Source organism: Fistularia commersonii, chromosome 18 (genome assembly GCF_037954325.1).
Source record: "Fistularia commersonii isolate RoL2024-O1a breed Wild chromosome 18, RoL_Fcom_v1.0, whole genome shotgun sequence".
Classification (NCBI taxonomy): domain Eukaryota; kingdom Metazoa; phylum Chordata; class Actinopteri; order Syngnathiformes; family Fistulariidae; genus Fistularia; species Fistularia commersonii.
This window is the reverse complement of record NC_141301.1, coordinates 12,581,959-12,598,127: the sequence shown is the minus strand read 5'-3', so window position 1 is coordinate 12,598,127 and position 16,169 is coordinate 12,581,959. Positions and strand designations below refer to the sequence as shown.

Here is a 16,169-nt window from a genome sequence, read left to right as displayed (position 1 = left end):
GGCATTACAATCAATCACTGCTATTCAACCGTGCTTCTCTTAGAAATGAGGACAGTAATGGCTCAACAATGCAAATCACACATACATGCGCGCACACAACAGGGGGAGAAGCCCCACCCTCCGGTGCGTTCGCTCTCCCCCAGCTCTCCAGTGATATAATTAACGCCTAGCCCGAAGGCCAGTTTCCCTGGTCATTAATAATGCTTTATGCCAGCCGCCGCTATCACTGGAACCCAGTAGAACCAAAGCCGGTGTCCTTGTCCAAATGTCGGGGAGCCGTTCACCTTAAAGTCCACCCGCTCGGCGCTTCCACTCTATTTTTGTCGCGATTTCCAGAAACGTGAATTCGCTTTTTTCCGTGAAACGGAACAGCTAGGATGCTAATTTTACATTTGACCGGACGTGGCGGCGGGCGGGGTCCTAAGCCCTTGAATTACAATACTATTGGCAGATATCGGCAGGTGTTCCTGCGCTGCTTTGTCCTTCCGTGAAAATAAATTGTAGCGGCAGACGCGTATCCTCCGGGGGGCCGCGTCGCTTTTCGCTTCGGCCGGCTGACGTACGTGCCGCTAATGTGAGCTGAAGCCTCATTTGTTAACAAATCAAAATCTAAAGGACAAATAATTCCAATCAAGTCTTCATTTCAATTCTTCATCTTAACAGCCCGACTCTTCATCAATGCCGTGTACCTGCGGATCAATAGGAAGGATCGACCGGCTATCCTCAGCGGCTGTGGCAGAGCTAATTCTTTCAATCATTTATTTACTCTCTGATTGACCCGGCTGCCTCTAGTCAATAGCGGGGAAAATTCCCAAAGCCCGCTGAGCCTCTCGCCGAGTGTTTAAAATCAGCCTGACGGCCTGTAAATGTTGCTAAGGTGACATTCTCCGCGCGTCAATCGGGATCAAATCCAGTCAAGGTCACCGCGAGATCGCGTTTCCCGTGGTTTGACCCCGGCCCATCCCCGAGAAAACCGCCGTGCAGCCGTCCCCGTGCCAACGCTAACGCGCACCCGGACCGATAACCAGCTAGCATCAAAGCTACCGTTTTGATTACATTGTAATTTAACACATCTTTTTCCACTGCGAGTTACAAAAGGCGCAGCGGTTATAATACATGACATATCCATTCTTTTAAGCCTTGTGACAAGATGCAAATGGTAGCCCGGCTGATTTGTGTGTAAATCGCACTCCCCCTCATCGCATGCGTAGCAGAATCATTAGGATGTTACTGATGCCTGACTATATGCCGCCTGGTTGCCTAGGAACGAGCTAAAACACGGGTCTGGTGCGCTGGGCGCACTGGGAGGCAAGTCCTGTATCACTGTCGCTTCAATAATTAACGACGGGGAAACCAAATACTGCATTTACTTATTCATAAAGAGAGCAGCGAAAACACAGAGAGGGGATGAAAAAAAAAAAAGGAAAAGAAAGACGGAGAAGTAAATGAAATGCGGGAGAAACGAGTGGAAGTGGGGATTTTGCTGCCAGAAAAAAAAAAAAAAAACCACGGGACGGGAGAGGCAGCGGTTGTCACCACATGTCACTTTCAGGGTCTCGCATTAGTACCCAAATGTGTGCCAGGGATGAGACGGGAAGGAGGATCTTGGTCCGAGGAGGCCGTCGAGGGTTTTTTTTTTTCTTTTTTTGTTTGTTTTGCTCGGGACAAAAGCGAGAATGTGGCGAGCTCACTGAACAGGTGCCATCTTTTCGTATCATAATGCCCGCGTATAAAAGGTGTCGGTTGCACAAAACATGAAACCGGTCATCTCGATCTCAGAACAAATGGCACGCGGGTAAAAGACGCGTGTGAAGAAACTGCAATCTTATGTGAGCGGCAGCTGAGCGACGACCGGTCAGCTCGGGATAAAGGAAAAGAAAGGTCCCCGTCTTAAACACGTTTTTTTTTCTGGATTTTCACACTCCGGTTTGATTTGAGGTGGTAAGAAACGTACTTCACTTTCCACCGTTTGCATAGTAACTGTTTATATAACTCTCGTGTTAGATCATATTCAGGCCGAATGTTGGGTATAATTAATTGTCTATTTAAATAGCCGGCAGGGGTGCTGGCACAGATGTCACCAGCCGCCAGCCTCAGTCAAGCCCACCCCTCGGTCCTCGCCAGCTGCCGCCGTCTCATACGGTTACCTCCGATGGAGGTGGGGAAAAAAAAAAAAAAAAAAAGGTCTGAGATCAACAAGGCTTGGGATGTTTAAAAAAAAAAAAAAAAAATTATATTTCTCATTAACTTTTAGTTCGAGGCCGCGAGCTCTGAGATTCTGCCAGACCAGGTCGAAGAGACATTAAATGTGCATTTGTTGTGAATTTGGAGCGTAACAGAAAGGACATTTCACAGCAGCTCCTGGTTTTCTATTTAATAAAAAATAGGATTGTTATTAATTTACTATCTATTAAACACAAGTCTGAAGTCCTTTGCCTTTTCCACATTTTTTGACATAGACATGTGGCAGAGATTTTGTGAAGGTGGTGCAAAAAATATAAAAGAAGAATACTGACGACAAGGGAAGGAGGAATAGATAAATAAACAAAGATAATAAAAAAAAAAAAAAAAAAGAGACAGCATAGCAAGCAGCCCACGGAGTGACTTTCATAGACATAGAGCTATCCAGACAGGTGCTTGTGCTATTATTGGACCACAATCAGCGCACGTGGGAGAGGGTGAGAAAGAGGGGGATGGATGGAGAGATGTGAAGGAAAAAGGGAGAACAGGGATGAGGCGGCCGCGAGCGTCACGCCGCCAGTCGCCAGCCGCCAGCCGTTCTCCGGCGCCACCTGAGACTGGGCGTGCCACACCCCGATGCCCGCCTCCGTGGAAATCGCGGGGTGGTGTGGACGGCGGTAATGAGGCGGCACGTGCACGCCTGTGCACGGTTCCCGGCGACGGAGCTTCGGAGATGCTGATGCCTCAGCGTTTAATTGATTAATTGTTGTAATTATTGGGGAGGGAAGGTCATCTCGGTGATGAGGCTGGCTAGAAAGTCACGAGGCTGCATGTATGGCGGGCGGGGGGGGGGGGGGGGGGGGGGCGACATGGTTTCGTTCGTGCACGCCGGTCGGGACAAAGAGCTGCCGGATATCCCTGCGCCGTATCGACCGGCGGCGGCGCACGATCTCCTCGGTTCTAACCAAAAATCCAATTTTTCATGATTCTGTTCACATCTTTCAGTGTCTGTAGCCGAGTCTCTAAACCTGCTCCTGCCAAATACCCTGACAAAGAGTTGGCGACGAAACACCAAGAGCCAGCTTGACAAAATTGTGTGTGTGTGTGTGTATGTGTGTGTGTATGTGTGTGTGTGTGTGTGTGTGTGTAGTTAGTTAGGGGACTTTCCAGTGGACAGATGGAGAGACGGGGAGACAGGAGGCTTGCTGGCATGAGTTACACACAGGCTGGTGTGCATGTAAGTGTGTGTGTGTGTCTGGCGTCCATGGTGTGGAGGTGTGTTCATGTCCATGTAAACATCCATGTGTGTCTATTGCATACAGTACGTGTGTGTGTGTGTGTGTGTGTGTGTGTGTGTCGCACAGATCTGTTTATGACGTTGCGCGCTGGTGTACGCATGAGAGTAATAGAAGCAACACCTTCCCCTTTGTTAATTCAGCGACACTCTCCGACTTTGACCTTGGCAGGAAAGGCGGGCAGGTCACCTGACCAACTGTTTGGGGGGGTTTGAATACACGGGGGGGGTCAAGAAGAAGTACTAGGGGACGCTGCACCCTGAGTTGTTCACTCCTGACGCCCATATGACTGCCGTTCGGCCCATTACGTTTACAGGTGTGGGGTCACGGCTGGGTGATTTCATTGCGCGCCAAAAGAAATCCCTCCCCGGGCGGACGCTCGCTCCCATTTTTCAGCATGCAAACAACGCTCTGGCAAATTTGAAAATCAATACATAAAATGAAATAAAAAGCCGTCGTCTTTTATGATGGAAGATCGAATCCGGGAAAAGCGCTATTTGCCCCGCGACTATGACATGGTGGGAGATGAGTGTTATTGTGGAGTTGCTAATGGCGCTCTTTGTTTCACCACTGTTAGCGCTCCGGAGCGATGGCTTTATGGCGCTCTAAAGGCATCCACTTCGTAGTCTAAATGAATTCACATTAACATCTCGAACCGTCCTTTGGGGCGGGGTGGGGGGAGGGGGGGTGCGAAACCTTAAACAGGATGCCGGCTGCTTAAATGGATAGCTCGCCGACGCGAGAGGAGCGAAAGTCAGACTGATCGGTGATTTGACATCAGCGGCCTGAGACTTCTGCTTCCGCTCAGACTCAGTCGCCAAAATCCTTCGCCCTCCGGCCACCTGGGAAAAACGGTACGGAACAAGCGCCCCTTATGCGTATCATAATTTACCGATCGGGTGATGGAGAGGGCGTCCCGGGAATATAAAAAGCAACTCGACAATCTCGCTGTGAACAATCGAACACTTTGGAAATCTGACACAGGAAGTAGCCTGAGCTGAATTTGAAGAGATTGAACGGAATAATGTAAATAAGAAGCAGCGGCACTGACAGAGGTGAGGGGAAGAGTGGTCATTTAAGGTATGAGGGCTTTGGGATCAGGGCTCAGGGTGCCCATCCAGCAGAGGACACTTTCACACAAGCAGAAAGGATGAAACCCTTTTCGAGATTTGTTTCTCAAAAAAAAAAAAAAACACTCGTGTTTATACAAACATGCCTTAATTCATCAAATATCTCTACCACTTATCCTAAACTCGAGGTTGAAAGGGTGCCGGAGCCTGGACTGGGTCGCCGGTCGAGGCTCCGGGCCACATATAGAGACAAACAAATATTCACCCTCTCATTCATACCTTATTTAAAGACATACAAACATTCACTCTCATTCACGTATCATATAGGTCAGGGTTCGGCAACCCGCGGCTCGTATGTGGCTCTTTCATCCTTACGCTGCGGCTCCGAGTGCATTTTATTTGTGTTGTTCCTTTTTTTTATTTTAGTTCTAAATTGGAAGATTACTGTGATCTTGAAATATTAAAATGAAATTATATTATTATTTTTCGACGCTTTAAATGTACGTCACACTCATGGAAGCCGGTATACCCACCAAGATGTCGTCAATCTGTAGAGACTTTCAACCCCCCAAAATATGAAAAAGCAATGTATACAGTGGTACTTTTATTTTAGATGTCAAAAAGTAACTGCGGCTCCCAGTGTTTTCTTTTCGGTGGAAACCGGGTCCAAATGGCTCTTTGGGTGTTAAAGGTTGCCGACCGCTGATATAGGGAATACAATTACTCACTCGCTAATTCACATGCCGTTTGAAGACGTACGTTCATCCTATAATTCTGGGTAATTTACGTCTCCCATGAACCTCCTGCATGTTTTTGGACTTTGTGAGGAAACACGGGGAGACACAATTGAGACTCCCCGCAGAAAGCCACCTCCCCCCCGTCAGAATTGAACCAGGGACCTTCATCCTGTGAGGCTAAAATGCTAACCTCTGCGCTACCTTGCAAATAATTTGAGGTTAAACAAAAACCATTGCTTTTTGGAAAAAACATGTGTCCTTCGAACTGTCCAAAAAGCATAACGTTGACATTTTCATTGCGATCAACAAGGCTATTGATTGATTGTAAAAAGACGTTATCGGCCCTGCGCCATTCAAATCCCGGCAGACGGCGTTATCTCCTCGGGATACCGTGCAAGGGAAGTGTTACATTCAAAAGCTTACGGCTGTGCACGTTAGTCACGATCCTGTCAAACTATGACATCAGTTGTCGGGTCAATTCCACTGTGAGCCGCTTTATTGTGAGAAATTCAGGAAAGCCTTTGTGATGTTCTGGCTCTCTGTGAGTCAGAAACCACATTTTTGCAACACGGGTGAAACTCCTACTTTCGACTCCATCGAAGGTTAAAGGCTTACAATTCCTTTTCGGAAAAATACTTTATCAGCCGCGTTGCTCGCGCCGCTCAAATCCCGTTTCCTAGAAATGAACGTCCGTCTCGACGGCGGTCCGCAGCGCGTGAACTCTCACCTGCTTTGACGTGGATGCTGGGGCTTCGAATCTTGCCTGCCTGGTTTTCGGCAGTGCAGAAGTACTCATTGTCGTGGATGATGCTGTTGTAGGCGGAGGGAGAGAAGGGGTAGAGCTGGAGGGTGCCGTTGGTATGCACATGGCGGATATGGGGCACGTCATAAATGTCGTCTCCGGCAGCCAGGTACCAGCGCAGGACGGCATGGGGGGCGCCGCCCGCGGGGCAGGGCAGGGACACCCCCACCGAGCTTGAGAAGGTCACCCGCTGCAGGGAGGCGTTCACAAAGTACAGCCGCGTGGAGACAACATCCTCACTGTTGACTGTTAGGACGAGAGAAAAAGGATTATTAGTCGCCGTATTCGTTCACACGTTGAGCGTCGAAAGCTATGTAGCAGCCGCAATGCTAATCGGTTAAAAGTGAAAGTGAAAAACAATTCATATAATCACAGTAAGGCTTTGTTACAGGTTTCAGCACAGGGTCGAGCATCGACGCTGAAACAGTGTCGGTCGCTGAGCTGGGGACAAAATAGTGGCCGCTCACACCGTGCGACTCGCGGACTATCCGGGAACGACTGATAAAACGGGGAAATTTCCTTGTGTAATAATGCAAAAATACAAAGATTAACTTGAAAAATGCACCCTCTTGTAAACATCGAAAATCAATATTTCCCAGCTTCTTCCCTCTTTTCTTAAGGCGCTCGTTGCATTTAAGATGTATTGTGAGAGTCCGTGAGCAGCATCGCTGGTTAATTGGAATAAAAAACTGCTTTGAACCGAGTGTTATTTGCTTTTTGACACCGAGGGACCTGCGTCCGCACACAAATCTTTAAGAAACCTGGACGTCCCTCCCCGGCCGCACAATCCCCTGTCTGCAGCCGGCTCTCATTTTGCTCACCCCGATTCCCCAAAAGAAAAAAGGGGCGCTGACTCCGAAATGTGCAGTTACCATCTAGATGACCCGGGACCGGCTCACACCCGGTCTGGACTAATATCACCCACGTTCCTGTTAAAATAAAGCGGTTGTGGCAGAGATGGATCGCGGCGGCCACACGAGTCGTCCCGAGGTGTAACGCACCGCCGTATCTTCTATAACTCAAAATACCCTCTTCCGGTTTGAGTGGCTGAGTGAGGAGTCCTTAAAGATCTGTGAGTCCCTGCATGTGTGTGTGTGTGTGTGTGTGTTAGCTGGGTACAGGGGGATTAAGGGGGGAGCGGGGATGTAGGGGACTACAAAGAAGTGCTGAGCTCAGCTTGGCTGGAGGCCAGGGGAAGATGCTTTGCCCCGAGCCAGAGAATTTTCTCCTCAGACAATGATACTTAATTAATCCCTTTTCCTGGATTGTGTCAACAATGCCTGGATTAGCCCTATCTCTTCAGTTCTCACCGTGTCGGGAGAAAATGGGATGTTGGCGAAGACGCACCGGTGGCGATATAAAGACATTAATCGGACGTCTTTTTTTGTTTTTTTTTGCGACTCATTCTCCGCACGTCGCCCGAATCGACGGATGTCATTACGAGCCGGCCATCAAATCAAAGCGCGATATTGACATACTGTTCTTTTATTCTTTTTTTTTTTAGATCTTCAAAGATGCAAAGAACGCGGATGAATAATTTACGGATAGGGTTTTTTTTTCTTTTTCTTTTTCTTTTTCTAAATCGACTCCCCGCCGTACACAACCCAACGCACGTCATTAGAAATGCTTGAATGGGGTGACTCATGTGAGAGAGAGAGAGAGAGAGAGAAAAGTGGGGATTAGGAGTGAAGGACTTTCACCCTTTCCTGTCCACTCTTCGCTACCTCTATCTCTGTAAATCACTCTCCCTCTTTCTTCTCTCGCACCGGAAATACTCCATCAGGTGACAAACAAACTCCTTTCTTTCATCCTTTCCCTGCCAGACTGAAGGCCAGCGATGCTACGTGGATTGAAATTTGTATGCCAGACGCAGAGTTAAACCCACATAATCCCCTTTCACATTTAACACACACGGCGTATCCAGTCTGTAATCACACTGCCGTGGGAGGCCACTGTCCGACTCCTCTGGTTCTAGTGTGTGTGTGTGCGCGTGTGTGTGTGTGTGTGTGTGTGTGTGTGGGTGGGTGCTGAAAGAGAGAAAAAAAAAAAAGAGGGTGCGATATTGTTGACAGGACACGGGTGACTAGTCAGGCTGAGGTGCTCGTCAAGTGCATAGGTGTTTGGACCTAGCTGTGAGTGCCTCTGTGTGTGTGTGCGTGTGTGTGTGTGTGTGTGAGTGTGTGAATCTATCAGTTCAAACTAACACGGCGGATGGTTTTCAATGACTGCCTAAGTTGTTGATGTCAAACTCAGCCAAGAGCTGAGAACAAGGCGTGCAGGGGGGAAAAAATAGTAATCATTGACAATGTGTGTGTGTCTGTGTGTGTGTGTGTCAGTGTCATTGTTCTTCTGCCTACCAGCTAAAACTGGAGCAGATCCTCTGTGTTCAAAAAAAAAATAAAAAAAAATCTGAATTCAGGTCAAGTTCAATCCATCCTACCGGTTGGAATCCGTGTCAGTCACACTTGCAGACTGCCAGAGTAAAGTGATCTGCACTTTCAGCACCACGGAGAGCTCCTGGGCTGAGGAACACACGAAGATGTCTTGGCACGACGAGCAGATGCGGAGAAAGAAGCGGAACCGCGAGGAAAACTACAAACACACGCCGGTGACCCGATCCTCGCTGATAAGAAATGCTATTTTTAGCCACTGAAAGAGGAAAAAAAAAACTTACTTTAGCTTTAAAAGCCAAAGACCTTAAAGTTATTCTACCGATCTATCCATCTATGTCTACCCGGCCTTCCATTTATGTGTGTGTGTGTGTGTGTGTGTGTGTGTGTGTGTGTGTGTGTGTGTGTGTGTGTGAAACAATCCTTCAAACATATCAGATTTGAAACATCCAAACGACGCCACTGAACAACTGAAAAGAGAAATAGAAATGGACTTCACAATTTAAGCTCAGAGGGAAAAACAGCTAAAAGCTACAGCTCGGGATCTGATGACTGCGATGTGAATTCGGGTCACCGAGTTCAAATAAACACACACACACACACGCACATACACACACACACACACACACACACATGCACACACGCACATCCATGCAAAGACACACATCTCGTGGAAGCGGCTGCTCCGCGGTTGCGTTCCCCCTCCCCGATCAAGATGTGTATCAGCAACTGTTCAAACTATCAGTTTGAGGAGAGTGTTTTGATGAAATACAAAGAAAGTGGAGAGTTACGGGAGTGAAAAAAAGAAAATTGAAGAAAAAAAAATCTTTTTTTTTCCCCCCACAAAGGGTTTCCTTCCACAATAAGGACATAGTAATAACTGGATGACAGACACCGATCCTGCTCTCATCTGTTTAGAAATCACTATTTGTCAATCCTTGACCTTGGGGTTTATCTCATCTGAGACTGGTGTGTATTGAGACGTTGACAAGGAGACTAAAAAAAAAACCCCTCGCTGACACGCAGTGAAAAAAAAAAATTGAAAATAACATTCATTTTTGGTGACATTTTCAGATCTCAAGGCCCCCGGAGTGTATGCAGGTCCCAACAGGGCCGGGCGGGGCGGGGGGGGGGGGGGGGCCACAGGTACGGGACTCATGAATTGCATTTTTTTTTATTTCCTCCTTCAAGTGAGAATGCACTGATGACAATCAAGAAGGTCAAACTCATTTGGAATTAAAAAAAAAAAAATGTGAAAAATCCTTCCAGTGAGGTGAATCCATCAGTCTTTCATTCTCTTCTAACCTTCACGTCTGCATTTTCTTTTCTCTGCTTTCTTTTTGACTCGCACGCTGGCATTTATTCGCGTTTTTTTTTTTTTTTTTTTTTTGTGCGGTGGATATGAAAACTGGAGTATGAATATGTATGCTAGGGAAGCAAGGATATTGCCTATAGTGAACCGCTATGCATAATGCAGCTTTTTTTTTTTTCTCTCATCTACATTCATTCACACACACACACACACGGAGTGAGATTCATTCCATCACGTGCATTAAAAAAAAAACAAAAAAAAACCACACACAGGTCTATAAATCCATCTCACTCTTCGCCGCTTTTAAAAACACACACAGGAAGTCACATAAATAAATTCAAATTTCACATATACATATATATGTACTGTATATACATATATATATATATCTATATGTAGATAAATGGATTTTCCAATGTGGCGGCATGTGTAGCACTTCAGATAACAACACACAGAACACAATCCAATTCAAAAAACAACCCAGGCACTGAAGTCAGTGGCGATGCACCTTTTAGCGGCGATGCTAAGGGGAAAGAGAGATATGTCAGACCGGGCGGCAGATACATCTGATAAGAGGCGTGTTGCTTATTGATACCACGGTGGCAGCAGGTGGAGATACACCGTGATACGGTGGAGATACGCCGCTCGCGTGGCCAAGAACCATCGCGTCGAGCCGGCGAGGAAACGGTTATGTCATTTCGCCTCCGTGATATTGGGGAGTGCGTGCTAGCATTTGAGATAGGGGGCCGGAGGTTCTTGTCTGAGGGGCCGCGGGTGGTAAACAAGTCCGCTGCGGAGTTTGTACAGAAAACGTCAGGCGGCCATTACGGTTTTTCAAAAGGGATTATCACTGCCGTCGATGTGGGATGTCAGAACAGCGGAGACGTGTATTTTCTTTTTTTACCAAAAGTTAGGCATCAGCGTGTGTGTGGTATTAGTTTTTTTTGTATCACTGGGGTGAGAGGTCAGGAAAATAGCGCAGGTGATGTCCCTTGAAAGTTGCATCGGCTGTTTTTGTTTTTAAATGTCTTTTTTTTTCGTTTGAAAAAGAAAGTGAAAAAGAGGAAGAAAAAATTTGCTAAATTCATCCCTCGTTCCACAATCCGGTTAGTGCCAACCTTGGAGAAACGACGTGAATGCAGCACGTGATTTCTCGCTGACCAATGACTTCAATTTGATTCCGTGTGCATGCAGGTACGCGCACATGTGCACGCGTACCACGCTGAAAAGGAGACGGGAGAGTCTCCTTCACACGGACGCGCCATTCAGCTGCCAAACGCAGAGCGCAGACGCTCTCCGAGGAGGAGGGGGGGGCGTCACGACGCGTGGATCCGTCACTCCGCGTGGTGACAGCTGTTTGAGAGACACTTCTTGGCCTGTTGAGTTTCACCTGGCGGCGGGCAAACGTTCTGCGTGGCTCGATTGTTTGTGCGTGTGCGCGTAAAAGGATGGGGGGATGCGTAATTCTCCCCATCATTTGTCCAACAGGCTTCTTTGGGAAAAAAAAAAAAACAAAAAAACATAACGCACATACCCGGAAGTGCACGCACGGACAGGTGAAGTGTTGACGAGGACGCGCGTGCACGCGCCGGCACAAACGGATGCGCGCAAGGAAACGGAGGGAGGAGACACGCAACGGGAGGCGGGGGGGGTGTTGAAGGGGGTGCGCATTCGCGTGCATGTTAGAGGGAGCGGGAACTCCTTTTCACGTCAGAAAAAACCTGCGTGCGCGTCGCAATTGCGGTGACGTATTTACAGAAATATTCGTAGCAATCGCAGAAGGAGGTGTTTTCATCCGGGTATTCTCGGAAAGTGCACGCCTTGTGCACGCGGACGCAACACCCGGAAGTTGCTGCGGCTGTTGTTGTTTCTGAACTTGTGTTACACAAATGTATTCAAAAAGACGACGGGGTGTGTGTATCCTGCAGCGAGAGCACAACACGCACACACACACACACACACATACACTTAGAGGTTATACCAGGTTAAATGTTAAAAAGAAAAAAAATTGCCTAATCAATGCAATAGAAAACAGAAGACATGGTTCGACAACCACAGGGGATCAATAGTGTCAATAATCATGTCAATATTAGTGTCGAATATGCGCCGCGGGAAACCGGGTCACACCGGAAGTGTATTAATTGATGAAATAATCACTCTCCATCCATCACATTCCATGGCACTTTCTTTTCTTTTTTTTTTCCTTTTGTTTTATTTTACTTTGTTTTGTTTTCTCGAAAGCCGCTGCAACGTCTGCACCGATTCAAAGGACAAAATATTGAAAATACTCTATATATAAATACAGGAATAATAAAAAAAGGATCCGGGCCCTGATCCGGCCTCTCGCCCCCCCCCCCCCCCCCCCCCGCACCACCACTACCCCACCCCCGATTCCCGCACAGCCCTCAGATGCGTGGGGCCCCTTTCCGTTTCACGACAAGCCAGTCGTCCAAATCATGACGAAGAAGGATGAGCGTATTCTTAAACCCCCTTCTTCGATCAATCCATCAGTTCACACGCACGCACACACACACACACACATCACATGGGGTGCAGGCGAGTGTGTATATATGCAGGTATAAACACACACATATATATGCATGTGCGATTTTTATCGTTACATAAACGTGCGGTTTAAGGAGGCGGAAAGTGAAAAATAAAACAGAAATAAGCCGTAAACCGTGTGCCATTTTAGGAGGCGCGGCCGAGCCAAGAAAATACGCAGTCCTGATGCGCGTGCATGTGTGATAACACCCTCACCCCCGCCGTTCAAATTGGAGATGTTGGCCAAATGCGCACATGATTAAGAATAATAAAGAAATAAAAACACACACAGCCGCAGATCACACTCGATTCGTGCAAAATGAGCGGAATATGGCGCAGGGAAGAAAGAAAGGAGGGAGGGAGACACGGGGGGACGTGGAAGTTTGTTTTCCACTGCGTTATCTACATCTCTCCCATCTCAAGCACTCTTTCCGCTCCGGTGGCTCCCCAACCCTCCTGGCTCATCACACACAAACACACACACACACAAACACACACACATCTCGTCCAGTCACGGGACGAGGTGATGTACAATGTGTATAATCTAAATAAACCCTGTAATCCAGTGGCACGTCGCTAAAGCGGCGGCGGTTTCCCTCCTGCAGCTGCAGCCGGGCAGAGGGCACTGCCAAGGCCGGGGAAGAGGGGAGCAGATACCCCCCCCCCCTCCACACACACACACACACACACACTCATACACACCGCCATCATCACTGGATTTCAAATGTGATATCTACAAGAATAAACGGTGGGTGCAGGGGAAAAAAAGTGCAATTTCAATTTGCACATATGTGGAGAGGTGGTGGGGGGTGTTGGGGTGGGGGGTGAGGGGGGGGTGGAAAAAAAAAGAGATGAAATCTCGGTTTAAGCTCCTCGTTGGGAGGTCATACGAATTCACAGACATGCCCGGCAACATAACGGGGCAATTAATATTTAAAGGCAAACAGAATCTGTCTCTCCCATCTGCAGAGGGGCTGAGGCGGCGGCGGTGGGGGGGGCAATCAACGGCATCTGAAGCCGCGGAAAATGGTGGCTGAATAATTTGCATTGGTGTGTGTGTGTGGGGGGGGGGTACTCACTCACTCACTTACTCACTCACTCACTCACACACACACACACACACACACACGCACACACACAGAGAACAGCAGAAGTGAACGCGCACCTTCACCCCAAAAGCCGGACATTCTGTCAAATCGAATAAAGTGTGTCACATGAGCCATCTTTGCAGGTGATCTGCAAATTAAAGGCCGACACACACACACACACACACACGCACGCACGCACGCACACACACATATCACCCCGCCCCCCATCATTGAACCCCTGCTGCCTCACACACCAGCACACTATGTATTTTTGTGTTACTTGCACATATCTGAATATCCATGATATTAATAAAATCCCCCTCCTCCTTCTCCTCCTCCTCCTCTTCCTACTCCTCCAACCCCCCCGGGCAATTCTGTCTGTATCTCTCGGGCGCATCTGTGTGTCTCTCTGCAAGATCGAGCAGAGGGAGAAAGAAAAAAAATCGAAAAGAAAAGTCAGCGAATGCGTTTTGCAACAAAAAAATAAAAATTGAAAGTCCTGTAACCCCGCTGGCGCCGTGCGTAAAACCTCCCCGCAGCGGCCGCACCATCCGGGTCGATCCGCGTGCACGCCGGACGCGCAGATCTGTATCAGCGTCACCTCCCCGCTCGGCAGCCTCCATCTTCACCACACCTCCGCGCACTCCATCATGCACGAATGCAAATGTAGAATTATCATTATTATCATGTTCGCCGCTTGTGCCATCTTTGGGCAGTGCACGGTGCGCGCTTTTCTGGGTTGCTTTTTTTTGTTTGTTTGCATATATGCGGATTTGATCTCATCTCACCAATGCACAAAAAAAGTGCACGTCGATTTTCACGCAAATAAACGCCCCCCCCCCCTCCCTCCTAGGCATTATTTTAACTCTTCTAGACGGTGGATCATCCCGGAGCGCCTCGTCCAGGAGCCAGGAGGGAAAATTGAGGTAAAGGAGGGGTGAAAGGAGAAAGGAGGGGATCAAGAAAGTTATCGGCATCCCTCCGCGGGGGGGGGTGCGGACCCCGAAAACGTCACGTCAACAACATCCACGCGTGATATTAAAACCAAAAAAAAAAATAAAAATAAAAATACAACCGACAAAAGACGCACAGCCAACTTCGGCGGCGGGCGGGCGGTGGGGTGAGGGGGGGGGGCGGATGAGGGCGACCTACCTTCTTGCCAAGAATACAGCAGAAGTAAAGTTACAAGCCACATGCCATTAAGAGCAGTAATATTTCGCAGGAACGGTGTGCAGTCCCCCCCCCCCGGAAAAAAAAGAAGAGCGCACGGCGCGGCGGGTCGGAGCTCCGTTGCAGGACTGGTTTCTGCAGCAGACGCTCCCCCGGCGGTCTCTCTCTCTCTCTCTCCTCTCTCTCCCTCTCTCTCTTTCTCCCTCTCCCTTTCTCGCTCTTTCTCTCTCTCTCCAGCCCCCGGTCCCGCACTCTCCGGCGCCGGGAAGCGAACCCGCGGAGAGAGTACCGCCTACCCCCCCCCACACACACATACCCCACCCCGCCCCCCACCTCCAACCCCGGTCTCTCCTCCCCTCGCCGGGATGCCCAACCTCCCTCCTCCCTCCTCCCTCCACTCTCCACCCCGGTGCCCTGGCTCGATGTGCCGTGATGGAGAGGTGAGCCCACATCCAAGGCGCTGCTGATATTTACGCGCGCCGCGTGGATGCGTGAATCCCCAGTAGATGCGAGGGGTGGGAAACAATAGTAATAATAATAATAATAATAAATAATAAAAATAATAAAGGTGTTTTTCCTCAATATGCACACACGGGAAAAGTGGAATACAGTGTCATTTAGTATTTATTGACTTGTGTAGTAAAATACGCAGACTTGGTGCGGAACAGGAGCGTGGAGTGGTGGTGGGTGGGGGGGGGGGTGCGTTGCTCAGGCGCTGCCCCACTTCTGGTCCAACAGTTTGAAACAGGACAATAGATCACTGTTCATGACACATGTGTGCTTTTCTCAACTTACTGTTGAAAACGTAAAAAAAAAAAGAAAAATGGGAAGTGTATGTTGAGGGGAATGTGGGGGGTCAAAGATGCCCGAAAAGGTCATTTCAGGGTTTATCTAACAGCATGCACCGCTGTCAGAGAATCTACGTGCAGGTGCACGTAGATGCAATTGCAAAATACAAAATCCACATCTGATCTTGACCTAAACTCACAGAGGCGGAGGCTGCGCACATTCATCCTCTCCTCTTCCACGCCATTCAGCTTGACGGACGAGTCACTGAAAATAAACACGGACCCGCAAATGCTATCAGTGTCCGTTCAGTCGAAACACCTTCCGACCCAGCGCCGCGTATTTTGATATTTTTATCCCTCGGTTGTGTTTGTGCGCGAGCGTCTGAGCATAAGTGGCCCCCCTTGCGAAACAGAGGTGAGGCGAGCTGTGGCCTCTCTCGTTCCCGGCGAAGGCGCTTCCTTTTTTTTTTTGTAACGTGACAGAAAAGGCCGCGCCGTCTTACGTAACAAGTGGATACACATACAGACACACGCAAAAAAAAAAATTCAACTCTCAGCGGAGAACCGGTGGCGTGAACGTGTGTTCGGATACTTCGAATTCACCACCTGGTTGGCTTTGGGCGGTACTCAAAGTCCCAAATGTTGGACCTCGGTACTTTTCCTACCTCCCAAAAAAATGCAAAAACACGGACCGTGAACCTCCGGCGCTCCACGGTAACACATGAAGTCTCTGTTAAGGCTGCAAAAGGCAAGAGTGGCAATCCGGTTAAGGGGCTGATGTGAGCCGCACTG

The 16,169-nt window shown here is 48.5% G+C and overlaps 1 protein-coding gene across 1 annotated transcript in view; it reads right to left on the bottom strand.

Annotated features, from left to right (window-relative positions):
• dscaml1 (Down syndrome cell adhesion molecule like 1) overlaps positions 1-14,660 on the bottom strand; it is a 104,557-nt gene extending 89,897 nt beyond the window's left edge. The window contains exons 1-2 of the mRNA XM_086164089.1: positions 14,572-14,660; positions 6,011-6,331 (exon numbers count right to left, since the gene is read on the bottom strand). Of these exons, the coding sequence (XP_086020215.1) occupies positions 6,011-6,331; positions 14,572-14,614 (364 nt within the window). The 5' untranslated portion in view covers positions 14,615-14,660. The remainder of the gene's footprint in view (positions 1-6,010; positions 6,332-14,571) is intronic.
• Positions 14,661-16,169: the final 1,509 nt, after the last annotated feature.